The sequence below is a fragment of the Melanerpes formicivorus genome, unplaced genomic scaffold, assembly GCF_026170545.1.
Source record: "Melanerpes formicivorus ecotype bairdi unplaced genomic scaffold, bMelFor1.0.p_v2 SCAF_7, whole genome shotgun sequence".
NCBI classification, from domain to species: domain Eukaryota; kingdom Metazoa; phylum Chordata; class Aves; order Piciformes; family Picidae; genus Melanerpes; species Melanerpes formicivorus.
In genome coordinates, this window is record NW_027142359.1 from 16,427,971 (window position 1) to 16,453,646 (window position 25,676).

Consider the following 25,676-nt stretch of genomic DNA (forward strand, 5'->3'; position numbering starts at 1 on the left):
GCCTAAATAATATACATAGATACATATGGAGGAGAATAGACATAGAGTACAAAGAGCATAGTTTGGAGCAGTAGCATGGTATGATCTGAATTATTCTTCCAGATGACTTGCTTAACTTGACTTTGACTGCCAGGGAGGCTTGAAATGTGTCCTACATCAAAAGTGTTAAGCTGTAGAGGATAGAAGAGTTTCTGGTCTGAATAGATTTTCATGTTAAGAAATCCCACAAGGTTCTTGTGCTTTTGTGAAAATATATGAGGAATTTGAAATGTTTGGTTTTGTTAAGCTCTAAGTTGTTAAAACCCATGCCACTCTATTTTATTTGAGAGGATAATATTTTGCATGCAGTTAACACCTGGATTTGAAGTAAATGCTAATAAACTTGTTTCACCTAAGACATTAATCTGTTTGAATGTGCAAGGAATGGAGACAAATAACTGCTTATGATCAGAGTGATTTGTTTCTATAATTACTTGGATATTGTTCAGATGGATTTTCAAATATTTTTATAAGTGTATATGGGTCTGATGCATTTTCACACGTTATTTTATTCATTGAAATCCTAACAAAATGGAGCTAAGCAATGAAACTTCACCTGTCCATTTCTCCCCAAGTGTTACTTTTCATGTTAATAACTTTTAAACTTACTGGAAACTGCTTTGACTTGAAAGGGCAGCAATCTTGAAGACAAATAATTCTGATTTTTTTCATAGTAAGTGGTAACATACAGACTGAATGTTGCTAGCAGTGCTTCTGCTGAAGGAGGAGACTTCATTTGCCCATTATATGTTATTTTCTGGGAGCATGTGATTGGCAAATAAAACCTGTTGCTAGCTGTGGTGTTTCCTAGCTTACTGCTACAAGAAAATGGCTTAAAAAAAAAAAAAAGGAAAAAGATCACTCATGGGACGATGCAAATAGCTAAAATATCTTAGGAGGAAGGATATTTTTAATTACATGAGTTATTCTGATCTGCTCAGATAAATATCTAAGAAGAGAGCTAAATGTCTGAGTTACTCTTTTTAACTAGAATAAATTGTGGCTATTGCATATGGCATTAGCAGTGATTTCCTCAAGTGTGGTTCCCTGAATGGTATCCTTGTTAACCAAAAGGAGTTGTGGAGAGTGAGAAGGTCTCCCTTCAGCCTTCTCTTCTCCAGTCTAAACAATCCCAGTTCCTTCAGCTGCTCCTTGTATGACCTGTTCACCGGATCCTAATCTCAAATTGGCAAAGCAAATTGTGTTCTTGGCTATACCCTGCCAGCAGCAGGCACATCTCCCTCTGGTATACATGTCTACTCTGGTGTGGAAATATTAATTAAATTTGTTTAATTTCAGACTCTCTAGGTGGTATTTGTTATCCATGTAGCCTTGGTCAGCCATGCGGTTAACTATGTCCCCTACTAAATGCTTCTCCTAATGTGTTAATGGCAGGAAGGGATGAGTTGCCAGTCCCTTTTTGTTGCAGCCCTCTTCACTTAGATGAGATCTGAGTCTGTTGCCTCATCTCTTCCCACAATTGGATGTTTGCCAGCAGTGATGGGAGAAGTAGCAAATGAGAAAGAAAGGAGCAAAAACTGTGACTGATGTAGTGGGGAGCAACAGATGTCATGTGGAAAATTGAGATATACTCAATAAGCATTTTCTACAAACATTTTCATACTGATGTAACTTAGTTATGGGGTGTGAGATACAAGCATATGAGAGAGTGAGTGCGTTTAAGCTTTGAAGTATTTCAGACAGATGGAAGCTTGTGGTTGAAGACAACTTATGTGGAATTACAGGCTAGTGGTGTTCACAGCTTAATGATTTTACTTTAAAAGTGATTTTATGTTATAATTAAAGAGATGTGATGAAAGAGAATAGAAGGAGCTGGGTTACAAGAAGCAAGGGAGGCAAAGGCCAAGAGCTGCTGCTGTTGCAAGTGTGTCATCCAGAAAGAGCTATACCCTATCTACAAACATACAGAGAACTGCAGATTATTCTTGCGTTACTGACTTCAGCTTGCACTGTTGGCCAATGCAGGTTTCTTTGAATATGTTATTAAATATCATAGTAAATGAATCAGAAAAGATTCTTTGACATCTGTATTACAAATTGTATTAAAGTATGTATTTATCTGGAACAGAACAAAGCAGTGTCTGAATCAGCACAAAATAATTGACATTCAGCAGCAGTAAAAAAAGAAATAAAAATGCTGTAATACTGTGGAGTTTATTTTCCAAACAGGCTTTTAGCACTTGAAGCAGAGTTCCATTACTCAGAATATTGCCCTTTGTATGAAAGGGAAAACAGTTTATTTGCAATGTACTCACCTTGCCAAAATGTCTTGTTCATAGCCTGATTTTCCATGTTCCTTTCTTTTTTATGTATTTGATGTATTTCCGTACTCGGAGAACACTCTTCACCTTAATGTTAACTATTTTGTAAGCACCTCTTGCTTCTATTCTTCTCAAACTTTAAAATAATACATCTGATTGAATTTTTGCAGACCTATTTATTGTAAAACTTTGCACTTGAGGCTTGTATCAGTTGAAATGAAACAGTGGTGTAATTTGAAATCCAGTACCCCTCTCTGCTCCACACAATTAACTACATCTAGTGTTAGTGTTTCTACTGTTTCCAGAAAATTCGTATTCTCCAAATGGTTGAATTACTCTTTCCATTATAATTTTTAAATAGATGTTTTACAGAAATTTTTGGGGATATTTGGGAGTTGTCACCATTTTGATAGTCCAGCATAGATATTTTTCTTTAGAGATGATGTCTTTCAGTAGCATTAGTGTGTCACAGAATACAGTATGTGTTCCCTAAGCAGTTTTCATAGAATCACAGAATTGTCAGGGTTGGAAGGGACCTAAAGGATCATCTAGTTCCAACCCCCCTGCCATGGGCAGGGACACCTCACACAAGATCAGGTTGCTCAGAGCCTCATTCAGCCTGGCCTTAAAAACCTCCAGGGATGGGGCTTCTACCACCTCCCTGGGTAACCTGTTCCAGTGTCTCACCACCCTCATAGTGGAAAAACTCCTTCCTAACATCCAACCTGAATCTACCCATTTCTAGTTTTTTTCCCCTTCCCCCTAGTCCTATCATTACCTGACACCCTAAAAAGTCCCTCCCCAGCTTTCTTGTAGGCCCCCTTAAGATACTGGAAGGCTACAATTAGGTCTCCTTGGAGCCTTCTCTTCTCCAGACAGAGTCTTAGTGTTGTGTCAGACTAACTCACCTTTTAGTTATAAAATGTATGGATGCTAAAGTTTTGCTTCAGACATGTCAGAAGTATATATGACAGCAAGTGCTTACTGCTGATGAGTTAACAGCTTTGCACCAGGTTATTTGCATTTTATGCTTTGTAGTTCAGAGCTGGTAGTACTGCCGTCAACATTTTGTGTTTGTCATCCCTAACAGAAAGGGCTATTGCAAGACATGAAGTCCGAGAAATAGAGCAACGTCATACAGTAGATGGCCCCCGGCAAGATGGGACACTGGATGAAGAAGATGATGTTGTGATTATTTACAACAGAGTACCTAAGACTGCCAGCACGTCCTTCACAAATATTGCCTATGACCTTTGTGCGAAGAACAGATACCATGTTCTACATATCAATACAACCAAAAATAACCCCGTGATGTCTCTGCAAGACCAGGTAATGCTGCCACATTTGGGATGACTGTATTAAACAAGGGGAAAGTATAGGAACAACTCGTGTGGTGGCAAACTGACGTTTCTGATAGCATTGGCTTTTATGTCAGGTTTTCCAATATAAATGAATTCTAATGTGTTTATACTTTCTCTGTAGGGAACTAATATTATTTCTTAAGTAATAGGTCTAGGTTTTTGCTGGATTGCTGGAGGTGGTAAGTATCTGGTTTGAGTCAAAACAAAACTAAAAAGGGACACAGGGCAGAAATGACCTTTGTTGTTTAAACTGTTAAAGTGTACTGTATTGTTAGCTGTCAGTCTTTTGATTGTGTAATACTATTTGCCTGTTTTCTCCATCTGCAGTGAATGCAGTCTTCTGTGATTTCCTCTGTGAGGAAATCTGTAGGGCAGGCACTGTGCCATGCTGTCAGGGTTACACTGTGGTACTAAGTCTGGTGAGGTGTGTTACAGGTGATAAAAAACAGGTAGAAAGAACTGGCTATAAATAACTTGGACTCTAAAGGATAGGTCACGTTGCATCTACTTAAAGCTCTCAAAGTCATTTTAGCCCTAGGCTAGGAATGGTCCTGGCTACCATTGCACCAGATGATGAGTAATGATCAGTGCTCTGTTTTTCTTGGAGTATGGTGTGGTAAGGGAGTAGATTTTCTTTTTGTTTGCCTTTTTTCTTTTTCTTAAGTAATATTTCTCTGCTTGTTATGAATGCACATGCAGAGAACCCAGGCCAGAGGTGTGAAACATCACTGTGTCATCATCCCTGTCTGTAAAACATGTTTCCAAACTCTTGGGTATGTACTACTGATTGTATGCAGATCATGTTAGGCTGATGTGCAGCAGAGGCAGGAGCTGTTCTGCATTGCAGCATGTCAGTACTGAGGCTTCCCGCACCTTTAAGTGCATGCCTACAGGCTGCAGCTCAGCACAGATGCTGGAGTGGGGTAAGGGGAAGCAGATGGTAACAGGCCCTTCAGTTTCAGTTCTGTGTGTGAGAGAAAGACTGAAGGTGGTATCTCAGTGCAGGGGATACAGAGTGTGCTTTGAGTGAGACTGGGAACCTGTCGCTGTATATGTATATGGTGACGGCCAAAGCGACAAAAATACACACTCATGACAAGCGGAGTATAGAGACAAAAGACTCCGTTTATTCCAGCAAAGCAACACATATTTGTATGTATATCATTAGTGTGGCTGCATGTGATTGATTAATAAACTTTTCTCAAGAGTCTGACTGGTTAGTGTTAGCATTACTATGGTTATTTGTTAAGCTAGCCCAGGTGGCCTCGCTATCTCATCTTGTGGTTTCTCATCCTCAAACATTCAGTCCAGGGACTTTCTAGATTCTCAGTGATGCTTTCAATGGTTCCACAGATTCATCACAGTCCCCAAAAGGAACCTGTTCTGTGATAGTGGGATTTTGTTTCTGTTGGGACTTTGCTGTTGCAAAATCTTTTCTTAAATATGAATCATAGAATCAATAAGGTTGGAAAAGACATCAGAGATCATCCAATCCAACCTATCACCCAACACCTCATGACTAACTAAACCATGGCTTCAAGTGCCACGTCCAGTCCTCTTTTGAACACCTCCAGGGACAGTGACTCCACCACCTCCCTGGGCAGCCCATTCCAAGGCAAATAAATCTTTCTGTGAAGAACTTTCTCCTCACCTCGATCCTAAACTTCCCCTGGCATCAGTTGAGACTGTGTCCTCTGGTGCTGGTTGCCTGGGAGAAGAGACCAACCCCCACCTGTCTACAACCTCCTTTCAGCTAGTTGTAGAGAGCAGTAAGGTCTCCACTGAGCCTCCTCTTCTCTAGGCTAAACAATCCCAGCTCCCTTAGCCTCTCCTTGTAGTGCTTGTGCTTGAGGCCTCTCACCAGCCTTGTTGCCCTCCTCTGGACACAGTCAAGTGTCTCAATGCCCTTCTTAAATTGAGGGGCCCAGAACTGGACACAGTACTCAAGCGGCAGCTTAACCACTGCAGAGTACAGGGGCACAATGACTTCCCTGCTCCTGCTGGCCACACTATTCTTGATGCAGGCCAGGATGCCATTGGCCTTCTTGGCCACCTTGTCCAGATCATCAGTAAAGATATTGAACAGGATGGGGCCCAGCACTGATCCCTGGGGGATGCCACTAGGGCTGCCAGCTGGATGTGGCACCATTCACCACCACTCTCTGGGCTCAGCTCTTCAGCCAGTTCCTAACCCAGCACAGAGTGCTGCTGTCCAAGCCACGAGCTGACAGCTTAGCCAGGAGTTTGCTGTGGGGGCTGGTGTCAAAGGCCTTGCTGAAGTCCAGGTAGACTACATCCACAGCCTTCCCAACATCCACCAGGCAGGTCTCCTGATCATAGAAGGAGATCAGGTTGGAGAGGCAGGATCTGCCCTTCCTAAATCCTTGTTGGCTGGGCCTGTTCCCTTGTCCCTCCTTCAGGTGTGCAGTGATTGCCCCCAAGATGATCTGCTCCATAATTTTCCCTGGCACTGAGGTCAGGCTGACAGGCCTGGAGTTTCCAGGTTCCTCCATCTGACCCTTCTTGTGGATGGGCATCACGTTGGCCAGCTTCCAGTCATCTGGGACCTCTCCAGTGAGCCAGGACTGGAGGAAAATGATGGAGAGTGGCTTGGCCAGCTCATCTGCCAGCTCTCTCAGCACCCTAGGATGGATCCCATCTGGTCCCATGGACTTGTGAGTATCCAAGTGGCTCAGCAAGTCCCTCTACTTCCTCATGGATTTCAGGGGTACTACACTGCTCCCTGACCCCATCAACCAGTTCAGGAGGCCAGTTATCCTGGAGTCCTCCTGCCTTACTGTTGAAAATGGAGGCAAAGAAGGCATTTAGTACCTCAGCCTTTTCCTCAACTTTAGTTACAGTGTTCCCCTCCAGGTCCAATAAAGAGTGGAGGTTCTTCTTGCCCCTCTTTTTAGCATTAATACAGTTATAAAAATGCTTTTTATTGTCTTTCACAGTAGTGGCCAGCTTGACTTCTAATGGGGCCTTTGCCTCTCTAATTTTTCTCTGACATGATCTAACAACATCCTTAAATGTATCACAAGTTGGTGATAACTGTCACAAATGAATACTGGGATTACTAAATCTGGTAGCCATCCCTATACTTCTGTACTGAAGACCTGTGCACGAACAGCAGAGTGACTTCAAAAGATTTAACAAGCTTGTATCTTAATTAAAAATCATGCTCAAGTCAGTCATACTTAGTGCTGTGTCTCCAGCTACAAATTGTCTTTCTGTCAAGGTGTCTCTTTGAATTGTACCAGTCAGTTCTCAAGGATAGGAGAGCTAATCATTGATGGTATGAAAGGCATAAGACTTGTTAATAGTAAGCCTTGCCTTAGATTTCTACTTTTAAAAATGTATTTACTTAAATAAAATCAAATTTGTGGTTTTAACTGGTGTAGTTTTGTCGAAGAGAAGCTCTCCTCCTCATATTCTCTCTAATAATTACCTACTGAAAAATTAAAATCCATCAGTGCTGGGCATGTTTACAGTACTGGCAGTCCTCCTTTCATTTGATACTATGCTATTTTCCAAGGTGGTAAATTGTTATTTAGACTATCGATGCTCCTCTTCTTCAGTGGCTGCTAACTGGGAGATGCTGACAATTAAACCTTACATATTGTCTAGGTGTTCAAAGAAATAGAAATAATTATTTGTCTTTAGTGTATCAATATAGCAACTTGCTGTTGTAAGTCATAACATAATTCTGGAAATGGCAAGGGCACTCAGTAGAACCTAATGATGTTTTCTCTTTATGGGCTTGGATTTGCATCAAATATTCACATACCACCTTCATCACAATAGCTCACTTCAGTGTGTTAGGTGTATATGCAGTAGAAATAAGGTCCATTAACACATCATGGAGACAAAACTGTTTTATCAGTGATACTGTTTGTTGAAGAAAATCTCCCTAAGCAAGGTGAAGATTGTCTTAGGCCTGACACAAATTTGTAAAACAGTGAGCTCTCTATTATGTATTACTTCTCTTGTTCCTTTTCCAAACTACTGCAAATCTGTAACAAATGTTAAGTTCTCTGCCCACATATGAAACCTTTGCTTCTTAAATACAGTCTGGAGGGGGGAAAAAAATACCCACCCCAAAGCAAAATAGCAAGCACCAAAACTCACACTATTTTAAATCCACTCCACATATAATCTGTACCTGATCTGAGATAATCTGGTAAGAGTCCCTAACACATCCATTTTAGTTTCAGATTAAACTTTTCCCAGCAGCCCTCCTTTCTTTTGCAGTTTCTCAGACAGCAGGACCCTGGGAGCTGCTCCTCTTTCCACAGGTTGGATGTTTTCTTTGCAGCAAGCTGAGTGCTGTGTTGCCCATGTTGCCTTGTGACCTGCTGGTCTGTAACAAAAACTCTTGCTTTCATTAAATCAGAGTAGTTGTTTGGTTGTTTTATTTATTGCTTGCATGTTTCAGTGCTGATGCTTTTAGTCCATACAACCATGCCTGTGTTATGGCTAGTTGGATGGCATACCAGCCACACAAACCTTACCTTTTTCTGTTGTATGGTGAAATTGTCATCTAAAACATGTAAGCTGAAATTACTGTTCTGTCTTGCAGCATGTTCTTGATACGTTATTAGGAAGGGGAGTATGGGAACACATTCTCTGTACTGTTGAGAACATAGAAAAGCCATGGTACAGTTATCCAGCATTTAATTCCCTCAGCTGCTTGTTTTACTGTTCCTTGTTCTTTTTTTCTCCCACAGTTTCTCTCTCCACTTTTCTCAAAAGAGCAACCTGAAAATGCATAATCTTTCTCCTTATGTATTCTAAAACAGTGGCCTCTTGGGGGTTAGTACAATCTATTGACTTTAGAATTTCTTTCCTCTGCTGATGAAAGCTTCACTGGCTATCAGAAGCAGAACAAGTGAAAAAGGCTGCAGTGACTCTGGTTAGAAATGGAAATACCATCATGGCCCTGGAAATTTAAGAATTAGTCTTTTGGAGTTAGATGGTGTAGTGAGTACTCGTGCCCACTGCTGCACATGTGCCAATTGCATTTTTTCCTTCCAAGAAAGAACTGTACATGCAAGGTGGCTGTCCTGGCTGTCCTGTGCCTGAGCTGGTGAACTCTGTCTTTTCACCGTCCTACAAGCTGCTTCTCAGCTGCCCTTGCCTTGAACTTGCTTGTGGTTTCTTGTGGCATGCAGGCAAAGATGTGCTTCTGGCCTGTTTGCAGCATTCCTGACCCTCTGATTAGAGCTTAACTATGTTATTAGCTTGAATGACAGTTCAGATAGCTAAGCTACAAGTGCCTTCCTGCAGAGATTCTGATTTAGTCATCCCATCATGCCTGGTCTTCAAATCTGAATGTGAGATTTCCTTTAATGGAGAGTCACTTGAGAGTTGTGGGTTGGTTTTTTTTTTGGGGATTTTGTGTGTTGTGTGGTTTTTTTTGTTTGGTTGGTGTGCCCTTTTTTTTGGGGGGGGTGGGGTGGGGCGAGGTAGTTCAAATGGAAAATCCTCAAGTGGCCACACCAGGCTGGGCCTTTGTGTGTGTGTGTGTGTATGTTTTCAGACTGTAGAGAGCACTGATTGATGGAAGCAGTTAGTGAACAGAGATGACGGCTTACAACATGGCTTTTGTTTGTACACACAGATTTCTTAGGGCTTTTTGCTCAGACCAAGTATGCTGGGGTTTTTTGGTTAGGTTGTGTTTTTTGTGGCGTGTGTTTTGTTTGTTTTGGTTGGTTTTTTTTACCTTTCTGTTTCACTGGGACTTGATTTAAACTCTTAACCATCCTAGAAACTGAATGTATTTAACTTACCGTTCAGGACATCTTACGCCCCCAAAGTCTGTTTGATCTGGCTTTTTAATTCAGTGAAGCTCAGCTGATTTCTCAGTTACTAAGGGCTGTGAAGCAACTTTGTAGCTGATGCTGTAAAAGCCTGGTGAAACAGCTTCACAGGAATTCCATTCACATCTATCCAAACTTTTAAAGTAACCTCAAACTTTTTCAGTTGGGTGCAGATGGAGAAGCTTGCTCGGTCTCTTGAAAGCTGCAGTATCTGCTAAGCCATGAAAAGAAAGGTAAAAATTGATCATATTTAATAGTATGAAGCAGAAAGAAATATTCATCTCTGCCCTAAAATGTGTGAATCCAGACTTACTAGGCTGTCAGTGACCTGGAACAATTCTGATTTTTTGGAATGCTGCAAACTGGGGGAGAAAAAAAGAAGAAATTCATTTGCCTGAAGGTTAGTTGTAGGTGTAAAAGCTTAAGTTCTCAGGGGCAAAGTATGGTGCTGGTCCATCTTAAGGTTGATGTAAATGTCACAGTTCTTATAAAACCTTGCAGGCTTTATTTTAGCTTGCCTAGTGTTAAAGTTAATAAAAGGCTAGAACATCCATCCTATGTTCATAAAAATTATTTCTTTACCAGGCAGTGCTGTAAGATAAAGACAATAAAGGTTGTTTTTTAACTTATTACTGGAACATCTAAGGTTTGATGCTGTGTGGGGGCATGGGGATCTAAACCACAAATGATCCTTAGGATTTTGCATTTGAATGTTTCCCTGTGTCTAGTCCTAGTCTGTTAGAAAATGAAATCTATCTGGTGCTAAATTTCAGAAAGCTTGTTCATGAAAAGGTAACTGAAATCAGTATGCTTGAAAATGCACTACACATAATAGGTAGTGTAACTGGTATATTTGCAGAGTTGTATCAACCAACTGTGACATTTTGGGGTATGGGAGTGAGGGAATAGAAGATAATATGCAATCTGCATTTAGGAAACTGCTTTCCCAGGTATAAAAATATTTATAGCTGAGGCTCTCCACCCACAATACCTTGTCATTAATCTTTGAAAGGTATGGTCAGTGAAAGTGTGATTTTCTTCAGTAGCAGCAAAGGTAGTTCAACTGGATTCAAAGTCTCACAGATCTATTACCAGTTTGTGCTGTGGACAAAAGCAGACAGAAAGGTAGTGCAGTTTATCAGATATCATTGTATAATGTTGTGCAGTGCTTTCCAGCTGCACTGGCCACCATTTCCATGTGCAGTACGTGGTTTGAATGGTGAAATGCCACACACCATGTAACTTGTACATTGAAAAAGGGAATGCTGCCTATTACTAAAATGTAATATACATTTATTTTACCCAAGAGACCAAGATCCAGCATTTAAAAGCAAAGTAAATGTTATCAGCCTCTTAAATCCTGAACTGTGAGTTTTGCACATTTGAAGAACTGACAGCAGGACGGTCTTGCCTCTTAAAATCCTCAACTGATTTGGTATAATAAATTTAAAAGTATAATGTTTTAGGTCACTCTCAATCCATTAGACCTTAGAGAATGTTAGTGTGTTGTCATGAGCTCTCAAACTTCCCTTTTTTGCCTCTTGTCTTGCCTCAGCATCTCCATGGTTATCTATGTCACTCTATAACAGAAAGGATACTGTAGATGTGCAGGGAATGCTATCTTGTAGTTCTTGGCTTCAGAAATGGCATATCATTGTCAGACAGCTCAGGCAGTACAAATTTATCATCTTTTCTTTGTTATCCAATTCACTACGTTTGAAATAACTTGCAGAGTTAAATGCTTTGATGTTAAAATATTCTGCTCATTTAGTAAAGCCAAGCCATATCAGGATTTGCATGTCCCACTTAATTTGATCCTGCTTTCTGGTTTGGGGCATGTATCTTATTTTGTTCTTTGAAATGTAAAGCTATTCCTATTTTAGTGAAGTTTCCTGGTAACTGTTTTATCAGCCCTTGTATAAGGGCCACTTCATGTTTTAACATGTGAATTTCACTGATATGTTAGGTTTAATGTAACTTCTAAATGGTAATCTGTAGATCTAATTTACATTGTACACTTTTATGAAATTTCTGGATTACTCATGCATTGCATTTTGGGATGGGGGAGAAAATTGAACCATCAGATTTCTTTCTTACATCCCAGCAAAGTTGGTCTAAGAACGTGCTTGAAAATCTGGTATGCTTTTGTTTGAGGGACTAAATACAGCTCAAACAATTGCATGAAAAGTGTACTGGTATTCCTACTTTTTGCTGAGGGAATTCTGCATTTCTTTCAAACTGCAAATAAAATCGACTCACAAAATGTAAATGTTTGTCTTGCTAATGTTTTTGTGGTAGCTTTCTTTGACTTGCCCTTCTGATTGCTATATTCTGCTTTGATTTAGTTTGATCATTAAATAGCAATGATCTAAAGTGAGTCATCTGTATGCTTGCAGAAAAGTCTATGTTAGCTGGCACAAAATCTTTGGTAATATTCAAAATGGACTTTTTTCCCTAATGCATTATGAAATTTTACTTACAAACCAGGAAACGCCGTGTGTGGAGAAACTTACTATGTTCCAACTGTACAGAAACACTTTCTGCTATGTACTTTTGCAGGTCCGATTTGTGAAGAATGTGACTTCTTGGAAGGAAATGAAACCAGGATTTTACCATGGACATATATCTTATTTGGACTTTGCAAAGTATGTTACCCTTGGATTTATCTGTTGAGCAGCCTGGTAGTTAAAGTTGCTTGGCCCCAGCTGGGCTATTAGTGCCCTCTAGTGGTGGGAGCCTGGTAACTGCTTTTTTTGACAAATTTGCACGCTGAAATTCCTATGCCGATCAGTATCTCGGTTTGCTTTTCCGTTTTTTGTCTTTTTCTATGATACAATGCAGTCTCGTTTCAAAACTATTTTTATTCTAGGTTTTGTATTCCTTTTCTGAATTACAAGCTGGTGGTTTACTGCAAATCCTGGCTTTTCTCTGGAATACTGGCAGTTGCAGAGAAGCTGGATTGGCTTCACATTCGGGGGGGTTTAAGATGTCCATTCTCAAATATGTTTCACATAACAAGTAATACCACCTGCTCTCAAGTTATATCATTCTTCTCCATCAGACTATCCCTTTACAGTTTATCAAAATATTAACTATTTAAATTTTAAAGCCATTTTCTGACCTGTAGTAAATGCTGTAAAAAGCATTGAAATAATTCTTGTGGAGTTAAATTCTGCTACTTACAAAATTAATTTAAAACAAAATTATGTCAAAATTCTCCCAATTACAACAAAGCTTCAGGATCATGTCTGTTTTCCCACTTCCATGGGTTTCTTTTCTTGTGTTATTGTTGCTTCTGGATCGAAAGCCGTGATCCTCAGTAGCTCAGTCATGTGAAACCTCCCCATGAACTGGAAAGTCAGTTTTGCTTAAGGTGCTTGCTAGGCAGTGCTTCATCTTGCACATGCAGCATGCAGAAAATGGTTTAAAATTAAAAGTGGAATTTTCAGTATATGCAACTTCATAAACAATAGAAGCCACTACTTCTACCTCTTGCTGGTGGTCAGTCCTCAGTAATGTTATGTTTCTGTGGATTAAAACATTTAGTGAAAATAAGTTTTTGTATGTAAGAATTCTTCTTTGTTCAGCCATTGCTTTTAAGTATTCATTTGGTTACATACACTGATTTTTAATTCTGGCCTTTTATTACAAAGAATGAGAAAGAGAAGTTAGAGCTTTTTAGATTCCCAGTAAAATATATTATAAAATAGGAAATGCTAAAAGCTAGTAGCTGAAAATTGCCAATTGCATCAAATAAAAGCTTGAAGTTTACAAAAAGTAACAGACATGAGGTCTTAATTGCAAATCAATAAACAAAATAAACTGTAGCCAATCTCATTAACTTCCTTTGTGCCTTTTTAAAGTTAAAATGCTGCAACAGTGATAAATACTTGAACTGATTAACAGATTTCTGGAACAGCAAAGGTGAAAGTGGTTTTGTACATTACAACTTCATAGAGGTGAAAATGCTTTTTGATACTGGAAATTTTTACACTAAAGTATTTTTTTTTTTTATATCTAGAAAGCATCCAAGCAACTTCACATATTAATTTAATCTGTGTCTTCCCCCCAGGACTGTGTTATCATTGTCTTTGTTGTTTGTTATCCTTTCCTTAATACTTCTTCCCCATAACAGCTTGCTTTCTCATACTTTGTGTTTTCCACATTAAAATAATACCTTGAATACTCTGGTTGTGCTCAGCAAGCCCCATGCTTTCAAAGTTGAGAGATATTCTTGTAGTCATTAAGTGTGAAATACTTTGGAAAAGCCTATACCTGCTTATATGCAGACATCAGACTTAGGTCTGCTGTCAGATACCAGAAGTGTCTCTTAAATTATGCTGAAGCTTGAAGTATTGGATTCAATTGATGACTTACAGGATAATCATAACCTATCTATGCAGAAATTACAGTAGTAAAAGTGGGGTCTTACATTTCTCTTTAGTTTCTGATCCACCTTTATTCCCTGTTTTTTATTTTTACAGCAATTGGCAAATAGTTATCATTATTAATAAAGTTACAGTAATGAGTGACTTATGTTGCTGCAACTAAAGTTAGTTTTGTGCAAATCTGACACAGACATTTTCAAGGACTTGGACACCATAATGTAACCCACAGATACATATTATTGGTTGAAGCTGCTTCTATATCATAATTGTATGTTACAGCCTTTTACAGTGCTAGCAGTAGTGTCTTTAGAAGGGAACACATATGCCTGTCTCAAGCACGCCAGTGGAACTGAAAGAGGGTGCAGTTCAAAGTCTGGACTTTGCATCAAAATGACTGAAAGATTGATATACTCCTATTTTGTGAATTTTGGGGAGTAAGAGCTGGGGTACAGACAGATGTCACTTTAACTGCTACAGTCTGATTCATTGGTACTCCGCTGGTGACATCTGTTGCTCTTTCTGTAGCCTTTAACAATTTCTGTGTCTGTAGCGCCAGGCTTTGCCAAAGTAATGCCTTTTAATGTCTGGGGGTTTCCTAACTTCCACTTTTCTGCTTCTTAGTATTCTAAGTTTCTGTTCTTCAACTTTTCAACTTAAGAGTCCTCATGAGCAGTATCTGGTATTGTAATTTACGGAATACCACTTTAAAAACATCTTAAAACTGTGAGTGCTCTCTCTTTTAGCCAAGCTAGGAGGCTTGAATGGCCCTCTGGCAGTGCAGAGTACTTTTCCAGTTTGCATGGGAACAGAAAAGACCTTTTTTTTTCTTTCTTCTTTTTTTTTTTTTTTTTTTTTTTCCCCCCAGCTCCTAGCTTTATTTCCAGGCACTTGACACACTTGAAATTTCCATTGTGGTACAACCTCTTTAATGTTCATATACCATATTTATTTGCCACAGTAATGTGTCAAATGGAAAAGGCAATAAAACTGGGAAATGTATAGTAAACCTGGCTGGAATGTAGATCATTGAAAGGTAGCATTTGCACAAAAGTGTTTGTGGCTTAAATTTCGTGTCCTCCAAGCTTACCACCTCATTTCATCAGGCTTCTTGTTTGTACTGCAGTGATTCAAAATTTACTTAGGGTAAATGCCTAAGGAAAACCTGTACATCTTTAGATAGAGAAGTTAGTATAGTTACAGATACTGTCTTAGGCTTATATTTAATAAGTGTAGCCATACGGATTCAACATAAATAATGGATGGGCTCTGAGCTGCTCTGTCTTCCTTCTGTTAGAGCTCATGTCTCCGACAACTGGAGACCTGCCAACAATGCTACTTGCAGCATTGCATAGCACAGTTCAGGAGGGCAGGAACTCAATATCGAACTTCCTTGTGCTTATTATAAACACATACACGGCTGCTAGGCTGATTAAGGCATTTCTAGAGTCAGGAAGGTTGTATAATCATTTTTAGTATCTCTCATGAGAATATTTTAGTTTTGATTGTTTCTCTAATTAAAGTAAACTAAAATCACAGTCCTAGAAAACAGAAAGTTAACTGACTTGCACATCCACATAACACACTGGGTATGAGGATGAGAGGAAGTGATCATTTACCTTCCTCTCACCACCATCATCTCTACATATAGATTTCAGTTGTACAAATAGAGACAGGCTTTTAAATATTATATGAGAAGTTTTGATTTCACTTTCAAAATACATTTTCTCCTCTTTTACTTTAGATTTGGTGTTAAAAAGAAACCAATTTACATAAATGTCATAAGAGATCCTATAGAACGACTAGTTTCTTATTATTACTTTCTGCGCTTTGGAGATGATTACAGACCAGGGCTACGGAGGCGAAAACAGGGAGATAAAAAGGTAAAGTACACTTTATTGTATCTGTTGTTCTTTCTGAAGTCAAGGTGAAAACAGTGTTTAAAATGTGTCCTGATAAAAGCTGAACAGTTCTCCTAACAGCCTTGGTGATGATGGTGGCTTTTTTAAGTTATAGTCTCTCCTTTGTGTCTGTACTGGAACAGATTGTAACACTAAGTATGTTCTCGGTGACCTTATACATTAATTTTTTCTTGCAATTAATAAACCAAACAAACATACATTTTCAGGTATCTGTAGTTGTGTTAATTTAAGCTACATCTCTTCTTGTTGAAGACTGAAAAATGCATGTTTCACCAAAAGCTGTAGAACTGCTGATGCATTGCCTTTGAAGTGTACTTTTTCATAATTAGCAACACTTTTTTTGTTTTTCTTTTTTTGTAATGTAAATGTTGCAATCTAATTGTATAGTGTCTGTTTGAAAACTACAGGGCACAAATCCATACGTTTCTGTACTTCCTCTGTCTATCTTAGGTGGCTTTAGGAGTTCAGGTTAGCATATCCAAACCTTGATTACTAGCATAATTTCAGAATGACATTACTTAGGCTCCATAAGAGATTTATTCCAGAAAGAATGTATACATCTGCTGTCATGGTTTGCAGTAAGACACCTGTTAAAACATGTTGCTTTGGACTTAAACCAGGAAGAAAAGTAGGGTTTTAAGTATATGAATATAGTTTGTAAAACTATAGATAGATCAGTGTGGAAGCTTTTATAAAACGTGGGGGTGGGTTGTACTTTACAGAGCCAAACACTTTTCAAAATTTCAGCAGCAATATTTTCTTAAACTGACAAAGTTTTTCTGTAATGTTGACAATTTAGTGTAGCACTCTCCCAATACCAAGAGATACTGAAAAAATAACTAAGCAAAAATAACACCGAATTCACCCTAGTCTACAAACGTGCTAACAACTCATAAATGTGTCTGATAAATCTGTGTGCTCCCCACCATCCAAACTCTAGTGTTTTGAGTACTGGAACAGACCATTCCTCTTTCCTTTCGCCTTCATAACAAACTGCTCCATTACTTAGGTTTTGGCGCCATCTACTGCATTTCAATTTGTCCAAGCAACCTCTACAGCATACGTAGAGGAAAGCTTCATGCAGAACAAACTTAAATTAAGCTTGAAAAATGTATCTTCCTAGAACTGGCTACAGAGAGATAGAGAGATTTGGTGAGATAGTATCATAAAGACTCTTTTCTTGAGAAGCATGGTTTGGCTAGTGGAATTCCTTCCGGTTGGGCGTCAGTGAGTTGGGAAGCCAAATGTGCTACCAAGTCCAATCTGTTTATAGGAGTTAATAATTATCTAAGAAGTAAAATTTAACAGTGTTGGTTAAGTTTTTAATTATAATCTGAACAGCCTTTTTAGGTAGTCACTGGGGAACATTAAGTAAAAATCCCTGATGCTACTGCTTGGTAAACTGTACTGTGCAAGCTCTGATTTTCTAGAAGTTGAAATGCTTTCCTGTTTTTGTTTGTAATGCATTGCATCAATAAGTTATATTTTTCCATTAAGGATGCACTTTTTTTTGCCTTTTTTTCCCCTCATTTTGTCACTATCACAACACTTGATTTAGATCTGAGATACAGTTTTTGCCATACAGATCTAACTTGTCCTGTAAGCATCTTGAGTTAATTTGAAGTGAAATTGGTACGCTGTGCTAAGTTTTAGTGTTTCTTTAATTTAAATCAAGTAATAGTTTTTCCATCATTTCCAAGAAAACTGTACATATATAGATGGTGTCAGTTATTGACATAATCTCAGTGTGCAGAACACTTGAGATCTCTTCTAATTTGTGTTGTAGTAGAGTCACTAAGAGTTCTTGAAAGAAAAATGGGGGAAGAGCAAAAATTCAGTCTTTCTAATGGAAGTCAATTCTTCCTTTATTAAGTGGAAAGGAATTTTAACTTACTTTACACTTACCCCCTCCTAGTCCATACCACAGCATTTGTATGGAGAAGTTAATAATTTTCTTTCTAAGTCCCTGTGCTTTCAAAGTTACAGGTAACTTGGCTCCAAGAACAGAGTCTGTAAAGACAATTGTTTCTTTTAATAAAAATCTCTGGATGGAGTAGTCAAGGTAGGTATATAAGAGGAAGTGGGGAAGGAGACTTTTCCTGTTTCACTTAGAAAATCACTTGCTTGCTTTTGTGTATTAACTATAAAATATAGTATAAGGAAAGAAGTCTTTCTTTTGACAGATGCTGACTCATGTTTAGCATGTACATCCTCAAGTTAGGAGGTGCATTTTAACAATTTAGTTTTGAAGTGATATTGATGTTATAAAGTACTTGTGTACTCAGATATACATAAAGTACTCATCAGTGCAGAATTTCCCCAGAGAACATTGCTGAAGAAAGCATACCAATGTCTTGTTTTGCTAGTTAAGCTGTATTTTTGTGTGATATGTGACATGCATGAGTTATTCTAAACTCAGAGTGCAATGTGGACTAAGACAGCACAGACTAATTGCTGCTTTGGCCTGGTATCACTGAATTGTTCAGATTATCTCAGGAGCTTCACCTCAAAATAGAAGCAAAGGACATTGTCCTTATTTCAATACTGAATAATTAAGCAAACATATTTTTTGCATAGTTGTTTTGAATGGAAACTTGTGGTTATATAGAAGAAACAGTCTAGTAAAGTTGTTGTATGATCAGTTGTTATTAAATTTCTCTTTTTCTTTTTTTCCATCTGCCCTAGGAACAGGCCTTACATCTTGATTACAGATACAAAAACTTCCTTTATCGTGACTGGATAAAATACTTTAAAATTTTTTCCAATGCTTATGAGGTTCTTATTGTAATTGTGTTACTGCAGCTGAAACTGTGTTGTTGCAGCTATATATCCACACAGAGTGATGCTGTATGGAATATTCAGTTAGGCAGTAAACAACTTGCTTTCATTTCTTCTAGTTGCAAAAACCAAATCAGCTTCTGAGGTAGCAGTTATTTGTCATGATGTTTAAAATGTAATAGAACATTGTTTAATCTAAAACACAAAGTACACAGTGTTCTATGATATAGTGATCCACCTGTTTCAATATTGCACAAGTCCTGGTGGTATTTGATGCTGTATCTGTAGTGACCTCTTTTGTAAGGGACAAATAGTGATATCACCACTTACTGACTGGTTTTGCTTGTTTTGACATATAGCCTTTGTTGAGGTTATATCAAATATATCAGGTAAGATCAAACTGTTCATTAGTTCTAATTGTAAAAGACTGTCCAAGTTCAGTTAAATTTTGTCTTTGTTTCAGACCTTTGATGAATGTGTGGCAGCTGGAGGTTCAGACTGTGCTCCAGAGAAACTTTGGCTTCAAATTCCATTCTTCTGTGGCCACAGCTCCGAATGCTGGTAGGGAGATAAAATGTAGTTCAAGTTGTTAGTCAACTGTGTCTGTGCAGAAATCTAAACTGAGGAAATCTGAATATCTAGCACAGTTGGGGAAAGTGTGCAGGACTGGACAGAGTGAAACAGCAGGTACTGTTGTAATGTGTTTTCTTTTGAAGATACACTCTAGGGAAACAGACTTGCAGTCCTTCAAACAAGCAATATGTTAGGATATTTTATCAGCAGTGCTTTGAGGGGAAGCAGATGTTTTCAATTTTAAATATAGTTCTTGTGTATTTGAAGTCTTGATGTTTTTCTCTTATGTCAGGTTACAATATCTATCTTTCTGAATAGAGATCTTTTCTTCAAGCTCTCAAGAGTTTCTGAAGAGAATGAAAAAATGGAGATTAGGATAAATTTATCTACTTAAACCTCTACCAGACATCCAGTAGTCAATGCTACTTATTAGAAACTAAAGCAAAAGCAAATAGTGCCCATCTGTCCATAGAACATGTTTTGTAATAGCAGCACAGACTTACAAATCTGTTTAGCAAACTTTAAAAATAAGAGACATAAATGATTTTCAAGATTCTAAGTTAAGACAAGGGCAATTATTTGTCAAAATTACTGTTCATCCAGACATAAACAAAGTAAATGGCCATTTGGGAACTCCTCTTTCAGTGTCTTTTGGTCAGACCTATCTAAACCTAGGGAAGTCCTCCCATTAGGAGCAGTGACTTTCTAGTTCAGAGTTGTTTGTAGGATGGAAAAGGGAAGGTGTGTTCCTACCAGAACCATTTCTGGTATCTGTTGTGAAAGTGGAGGTCAGGTATTGACACTGAGAAAATGTAAATCCTCCAAAAATTACATTAGTAGAGAGAGTAACCATATACATACATGGGGGTTTTGTGGATGAGTTATTAATAAAAATAACTCAAGAAGTTTAAATTTTGGATAAGAACACAGATAAAAGAAACTGGAAAAGGAAATTACGTCAGGAGTGGTTATGATTTTAAATAAGTCTTGCCTTTCCTACACAAATATCCTGGGTCCAAGGATTGTTGGTTGACATCAGAACTTGTTGTAATTGTTCTCTGTCATTTTAGGAATGTGGGAAGCAGATGGGCTTTGGAACAAGCCAAATACAATCTGATTAATGAATACTTCCTAGTGGGAGTTACTGAAGAGCTTGAAGACTTTATCATGTTATTGGAGGCAGCTTTGCCCCGGTTCTTCAGGGGTGCCACAGAACTGTACCGGACAGGTATTTAAATGGTTGATTTTCATGGCTTCCATGGATTTTTCATCTTCTTACCACTCTTTTTTTTAATATGGATTCTTTAGACCTAGATGAATAGTTTTGAATCTCTGCCAGGCTTGTCCAGATCAGCTGGCTGATCTTCCTGCAGAAAAGACAAATTCTTATTTAAAAGCCTGAGTACAAATTTTTGAGAGTAGCCTGAATATCTTCCTCTCTTACACAAACTAAATATTTCAGATTGGGGTAAAGGCAGTTGTGTAGCTATATCACACTTAAAACAGTGTGACAAATTGTTACCAGAATATTTTTGAAAGATCTTTCAGAGGATTCAGTTTTCTAAACTTGCTGGTAGTGACAGACTCTCATTTCCTCAGAAGTCCTGTTGAAATGATCAATGCTTGATGCAACCCATTTAGCTGTGCAAAAAGGCCCAAGGGATACAGAGGTCCAAGTACATCTTTATCTTCCTAGGATCATCATAAGACATTTGTTATGTAGCTAGTGGCTCAGTTTCTAGGATCTGGCCATGCAACTTATGATGGAGAAAATGTCCATTTTAGCGGGGCTTCTGTCTGACAATAGAGGGAGAAAAGGGTCTGATATCTAGAGCCTAGATGTGTAGTATTAACAAGTTTCTAACAAAGCAGATAATACTTCTTTGGGAAAATGCTGTCATCATTTTCATAGAATATAGAATGGTTTGGGTTGGATGGGACCTTAAAGATCTAGTTCCACCCCCTGTGCCATGGGCAGGGACACTTTCCAATAGACCAAGTTACTGAAAGCCCCATCTAAGCTGGCTTTGAACACTTCCAGGGATGGGGTATCCACAGCCTCTTGGGCAACCTGTACCAGTACTGCACCACCCTCACTGCGAAGAACTTCTTCCTTACATCTGATCTAAATCTACCCTCTTTCAATTTAAAGTCATTATATTTTACCTGCCCTTACAAATATCCTTCTCCAGCTTTCTGGTAGGCCACTGTTATGTACTGGAGGGCCGCTGTCAGTATCCTCAGGTCCCTCTCCAGGCTGAACAACCTCAACTTTCTCAGCCTGTCTTCATACAAGAAATGCTCCAGCACTATGATCATCTTCATGGACCTCCTCTGGACTTACTCCAACAGATCCATACTCTTCTTTATGTTGGGGGCCCCAGAGATGAAGACAATACTCCAAGTGGGGTTTCATGAGAGAGAAGTGCAAGGTGCAAGCTACCTCCCTCAGTCTGTAGGTCACACTTCATTTGATGTAGCCCAGGATACAGTTGGCCTTCTGGTCTGCAAACGCACATTGCCAGGTCACGTTGAGCTTCTCAGCACCCCAAGTCCTTTTCTAGAGGGCTGCTCTCAATCTGCTTGTCACCCAGCTTGGGGGATTGTGCTCGGGATTGCCTCAATCCAAGTGTAGGACTTGCACTAGGCCATTGAACTTCATGAGATTTTCACAGGCTCACCTCTGAAGCATGTCAAGATTCCCATTTTGGTATTCTTTGTCTAATGAAAGATGTCTCTGGCTCTGCAGTTTTAAAATGTCTTAATATTTGACACCAGATTAATATCTAAATAATTCATTTTGAAAGACCATTCTTGCTCCAAATACATTGTATAATCTTGTTCCTTAAATGAAGTGTTCATTCCCTGGGTTTATTAGAGGGAAGAATTGAAAGAACCGATGCAAAATTCATTAACATTTAGTGAGGAGGGCTGCAATTTTTCCAACCCCGCCTGTTATGTTAATAAATTCTGGAGTAAATCCTGTCACTTCTAATGCAGTTTATCAATGTGCTAAGAGTATAGAACGCTGTAAATGAAAGGACTGTAAACATTTTTTTTTAATCACATGATCTTTAAAGTGAAGTTATTGCTTTCATTTTGCATTTAGGAAAGAAGTCTCATCTTAGGAAAACAACTGAGAAAAAACTTCCCACAAAAGAAACTATTGCCAAGCTACAGCAGTCTGAAATCTGGAAAATGGAGAATGAGTTCTATGAATTTGCACTGGAGCAATTTCAGTTTGTCAGAGCACATGCAGTTCGGGAAAAAGATGGAGAATTATATATTCTGGCTCAAAACTTTTTCTATGAAAAGATTTACCCTAAATCAAACTAAGATTCTAACTACACCATTAGATTTGTGGACATAAATCTTTGGTCACATCATCATCTTAGCCCTCAGCCATGGAAACTAGATTGCTTGTAGACCTCCAAAACGTTTCTTTATAGATCTGAGAAAAGTGGGCTGTGGATCACCTCCAGAGCATTGGATACTGGCTAACTATGTTGGTAATCCAGAAGCAAAGTCTTCATTTCTTTTATCTAATACTGGGAGTTCATATCCTTTACCTGAAGAAATCTACCCTTTAATTTGGAGCAATTAATACACAGCAGTTCTAGCTGAAAGTGTAAACAAAGGAAAAATGCTACTGTTGATGCTCTTCTTAATTTTCAGAGCAATTTATTTTCATTTATACTTGAAGACAAAACAGTTGGTTTTGGTTGGTGTTTTTTTTTTTTTCCCCCAGCTTTCACCATTAACATTTTGGTTGTATACAGTATGAGTGGTGTTAATAACTGGTTGACATCTGTGCTTTGTTTTAGTGAGTCACATGATATTAATTGGGATGGTTAATCATGTTCTGCTGAGAAATGCTGCTGCTGCTGCTGGAATTTCCATATTTATATATGTGGTTTTATTAAAAACTTGCAACTCATCATTAGTGTTAAAACATCATTTCCACATCAATATTGTCAAAAAAAACCAAAAGCTACAGAATCAGAGCAGTGGGGTTTTCTTGTTCTGTTTTTTATCACCACCATCACTACTGACAGGTTGGGAAAACTACAAAGGAAGTTGGTATTGTCTGCAGTTCTGGTTGATCCTTACACAGTGGTATAAAAATGGTAAATTCAGTATTAAGTTTCTCCATGGTTTCTTTGTACTAATTGTAAACTGAGGTATTGGTGAATCCATATTATGACTCCATTAGTGAGCTGTGGTATGGTTAGGGTTTTCCTACTACTTCGATACTTTTATCTGTAGAATATTTTTACTAAGGTGCTTTATAACGTGTTTTAAAGCATTGCATTTACAAAAAGGAGTAAAATGCTGTAAATACTGCTTATTTTATGTATTTGGACCAAAAGGTTTAAAGTAAGTAGTTCAAAGTGGGGTTTTTTGCACCAATTCTGTTATATGTGAAGTGAAAAACAGCACATCTACTTCCTGGTTGAGTTAACTGTCAGACATTGCTGAAATGCACTTCAGTAACCTCTCTGACTTCAATACCAGAATGTTGTCCAGGGATTCTCTTTATAGAGATGTAGTCTTCATCCTTTTATTTTGGTAAGAGGAAAAGAAGAAAGATGTCATATGTAGTCTGGTTGAGAAAGATGCAGTGAACTTGATTGACATAATTGTATTTATGTAACTGCCTTATGTGACTATTGTAAATTTGTGAGTTGCCATTATTAACAATGTGAAACACCTGGTACATGAAGTAAATTGAAATTTGAGAACAGATGTCTGGGGCCACTGCACTGTAGCAAATGGCAGTGGAAAACTACAGGAATTTATTTCCTATTGAATTTTCTTAAAGATCTGAGTATTTACACATCTTACACCTGCCTTTTCTTAAAGTGCTTTTCACGGAGTTTAATGGGGGAAGGCACTGAGGAGACAAAGTAAGGAATGGTGGTAAAGCTTTAAATTCCCAAGGGATGATGCTGAAAGCTTAGTTTAAAATTACCAAGTGGGGTTTCTTTAACCAGCCTGTTCTTGTAATGAAAACAAAGGAAATGGAAAATGGTCTGTGAACTGGATGTCTGCAGCCAAAAGCAACAGCCCAATTACAGAGAGGATAATGAGAGACTATCAAACACATCTTGCATTTTCTTGTTTTCTTGGATTTTTCCCTTTGAATCTTAAAAATAGGTCTTTCTTTGTTCTTCCCAAATAATCAGGGAAGTTCCTTCTGATAACTTAACCATTTATATAGCATGAACCATGTGTAAGATTTCCTGTTCTAGTTCTTGTCTATTGATGTCATTAATGGCAACATGTTTAGGAATAGAATGTGTTAGGTCATACATAAAGACATGTTTTGTGGCTAAAGAAAGGAACTGAGGAGTCATACACAAGAAGTAGCTAATGAATATCTGAAAAATTTCCATAACAAAGCAGTGATTTTTTTTTTTTGAGATAAAAGGAATCTTTATAATCCCAGGAAATACTATCCATTCAGAGATAGTTTTATGGTAGATACTATTTTTGATGCTGGTTTTTTTTTCCCTTCAGAATAATTTGGATCAGTTTAGCTTCCTGGCTGTCCTTCAGAATTTTAAGAACACCTCTATTAGAGCAGAAGAGTTTACTCAGTGAAAACAAAATACTCATCTAAGTAATGAAATGGATGTGTAGATACGAAAAAAAGAAGCAAGACTTCTACTGATTTTAATAGAATCTCCAGAAACCTCTTGTATTCTGTATGCCATTTTAAAAGTTGGGTTTGCTTTTTCTTCCTTCCAGGATTTAGAATTTCTTAATTACAAGTTTTCGGTTACCAAAATAATAGAACAATGCAATGTTTTGTTCATTTTTGAAAGAGCAATATATATTTCATAGTTCATACAAGAAAACATTTTATTCCATTTGATAGCACTTCCTGTTCTTTGCTGTGAACCTTCAGGTTTGAGACAAACAATCCTAGGAATATATTTTTTTGAAATTGCTAGTACAGTTGGAGAGTTATTCACTCCAGGTGTACCCTGAAGAAGATCTTACTGTCTGTGGAACACAGACAGAATCAAGACTGTCTACTTTTATATCTAGTGCAACCATTCAGTCAACTGTGAACTTTTTAGAATACTTTGAATTCAAAACTAGCAAACTCGGATTTCCTAAAAGACAGTTTAGGAAAAGGAGCTTTATGGATTTTTAATAACCTGCTCTGTTCATCATATCTTCAGAAATGGAAGCAGTCCAAATTGTTGAGATTCAAATTACTATACAATATAAATTCAGAATGAATCCTGTGTATTTTCCCATAATGACTTGTAGTGAAAAGCAGCAATACATGGATTTTTAATTATTTTTTTTCCCTGCAGGTTGTGTGATGAAGTCATACTATGCAGCCTCCTTAACATAGATCTTTTAACTGAAGTCACTGTAGTGTGCACAGGAATTAGATAGGCTTTTTGCAGGGCTAAGTTCATTTGACAGGTGCTGAAATGCTCACATACACATATAGTTGAGAGTAAGTTTTGTTACAGTGTTCTCTACTTTTTGTACA

The 25,676-nt window shown here is 38.1% G+C and overlaps 1 protein-coding gene across 1 annotated transcript in view; it reads left to right on the forward strand.

Moving 5' to 3' along the window:
- HS2ST1 (heparan sulfate 2-O-sulfotransferase 1) overlaps positions 1 to 23,100 on the forward strand; it is a 73,588-nt gene extending 50,488 nt beyond the window's left edge. Inside the window, exons 2-7 of the mRNA XM_068141202.1 lie at positions 3,412 to 3,650; positions 12,064 to 12,149; positions 15,634 to 15,772; positions 19,053 to 19,150; positions 20,233 to 20,390; positions 22,272 to 23,100. Of these exons, the coding sequence (XP_067997303.1) occupies positions 3,412 to 3,650; positions 12,064 to 12,149; positions 15,634 to 15,772; positions 19,053 to 19,150; positions 20,233 to 20,390; positions 22,272 to 22,498 (947 nt within the window). The 3' untranslated portion in view covers positions 22,499 to 23,100. The remainder of the gene's footprint in view (positions 1 to 3,411; positions 3,651 to 12,063; positions 12,150 to 15,633; positions 15,773 to 19,052; positions 19,151 to 20,232; positions 20,391 to 22,271) is intronic.
- Positions 23,101 to 25,676: the final 2,576 nt, after the last annotated feature.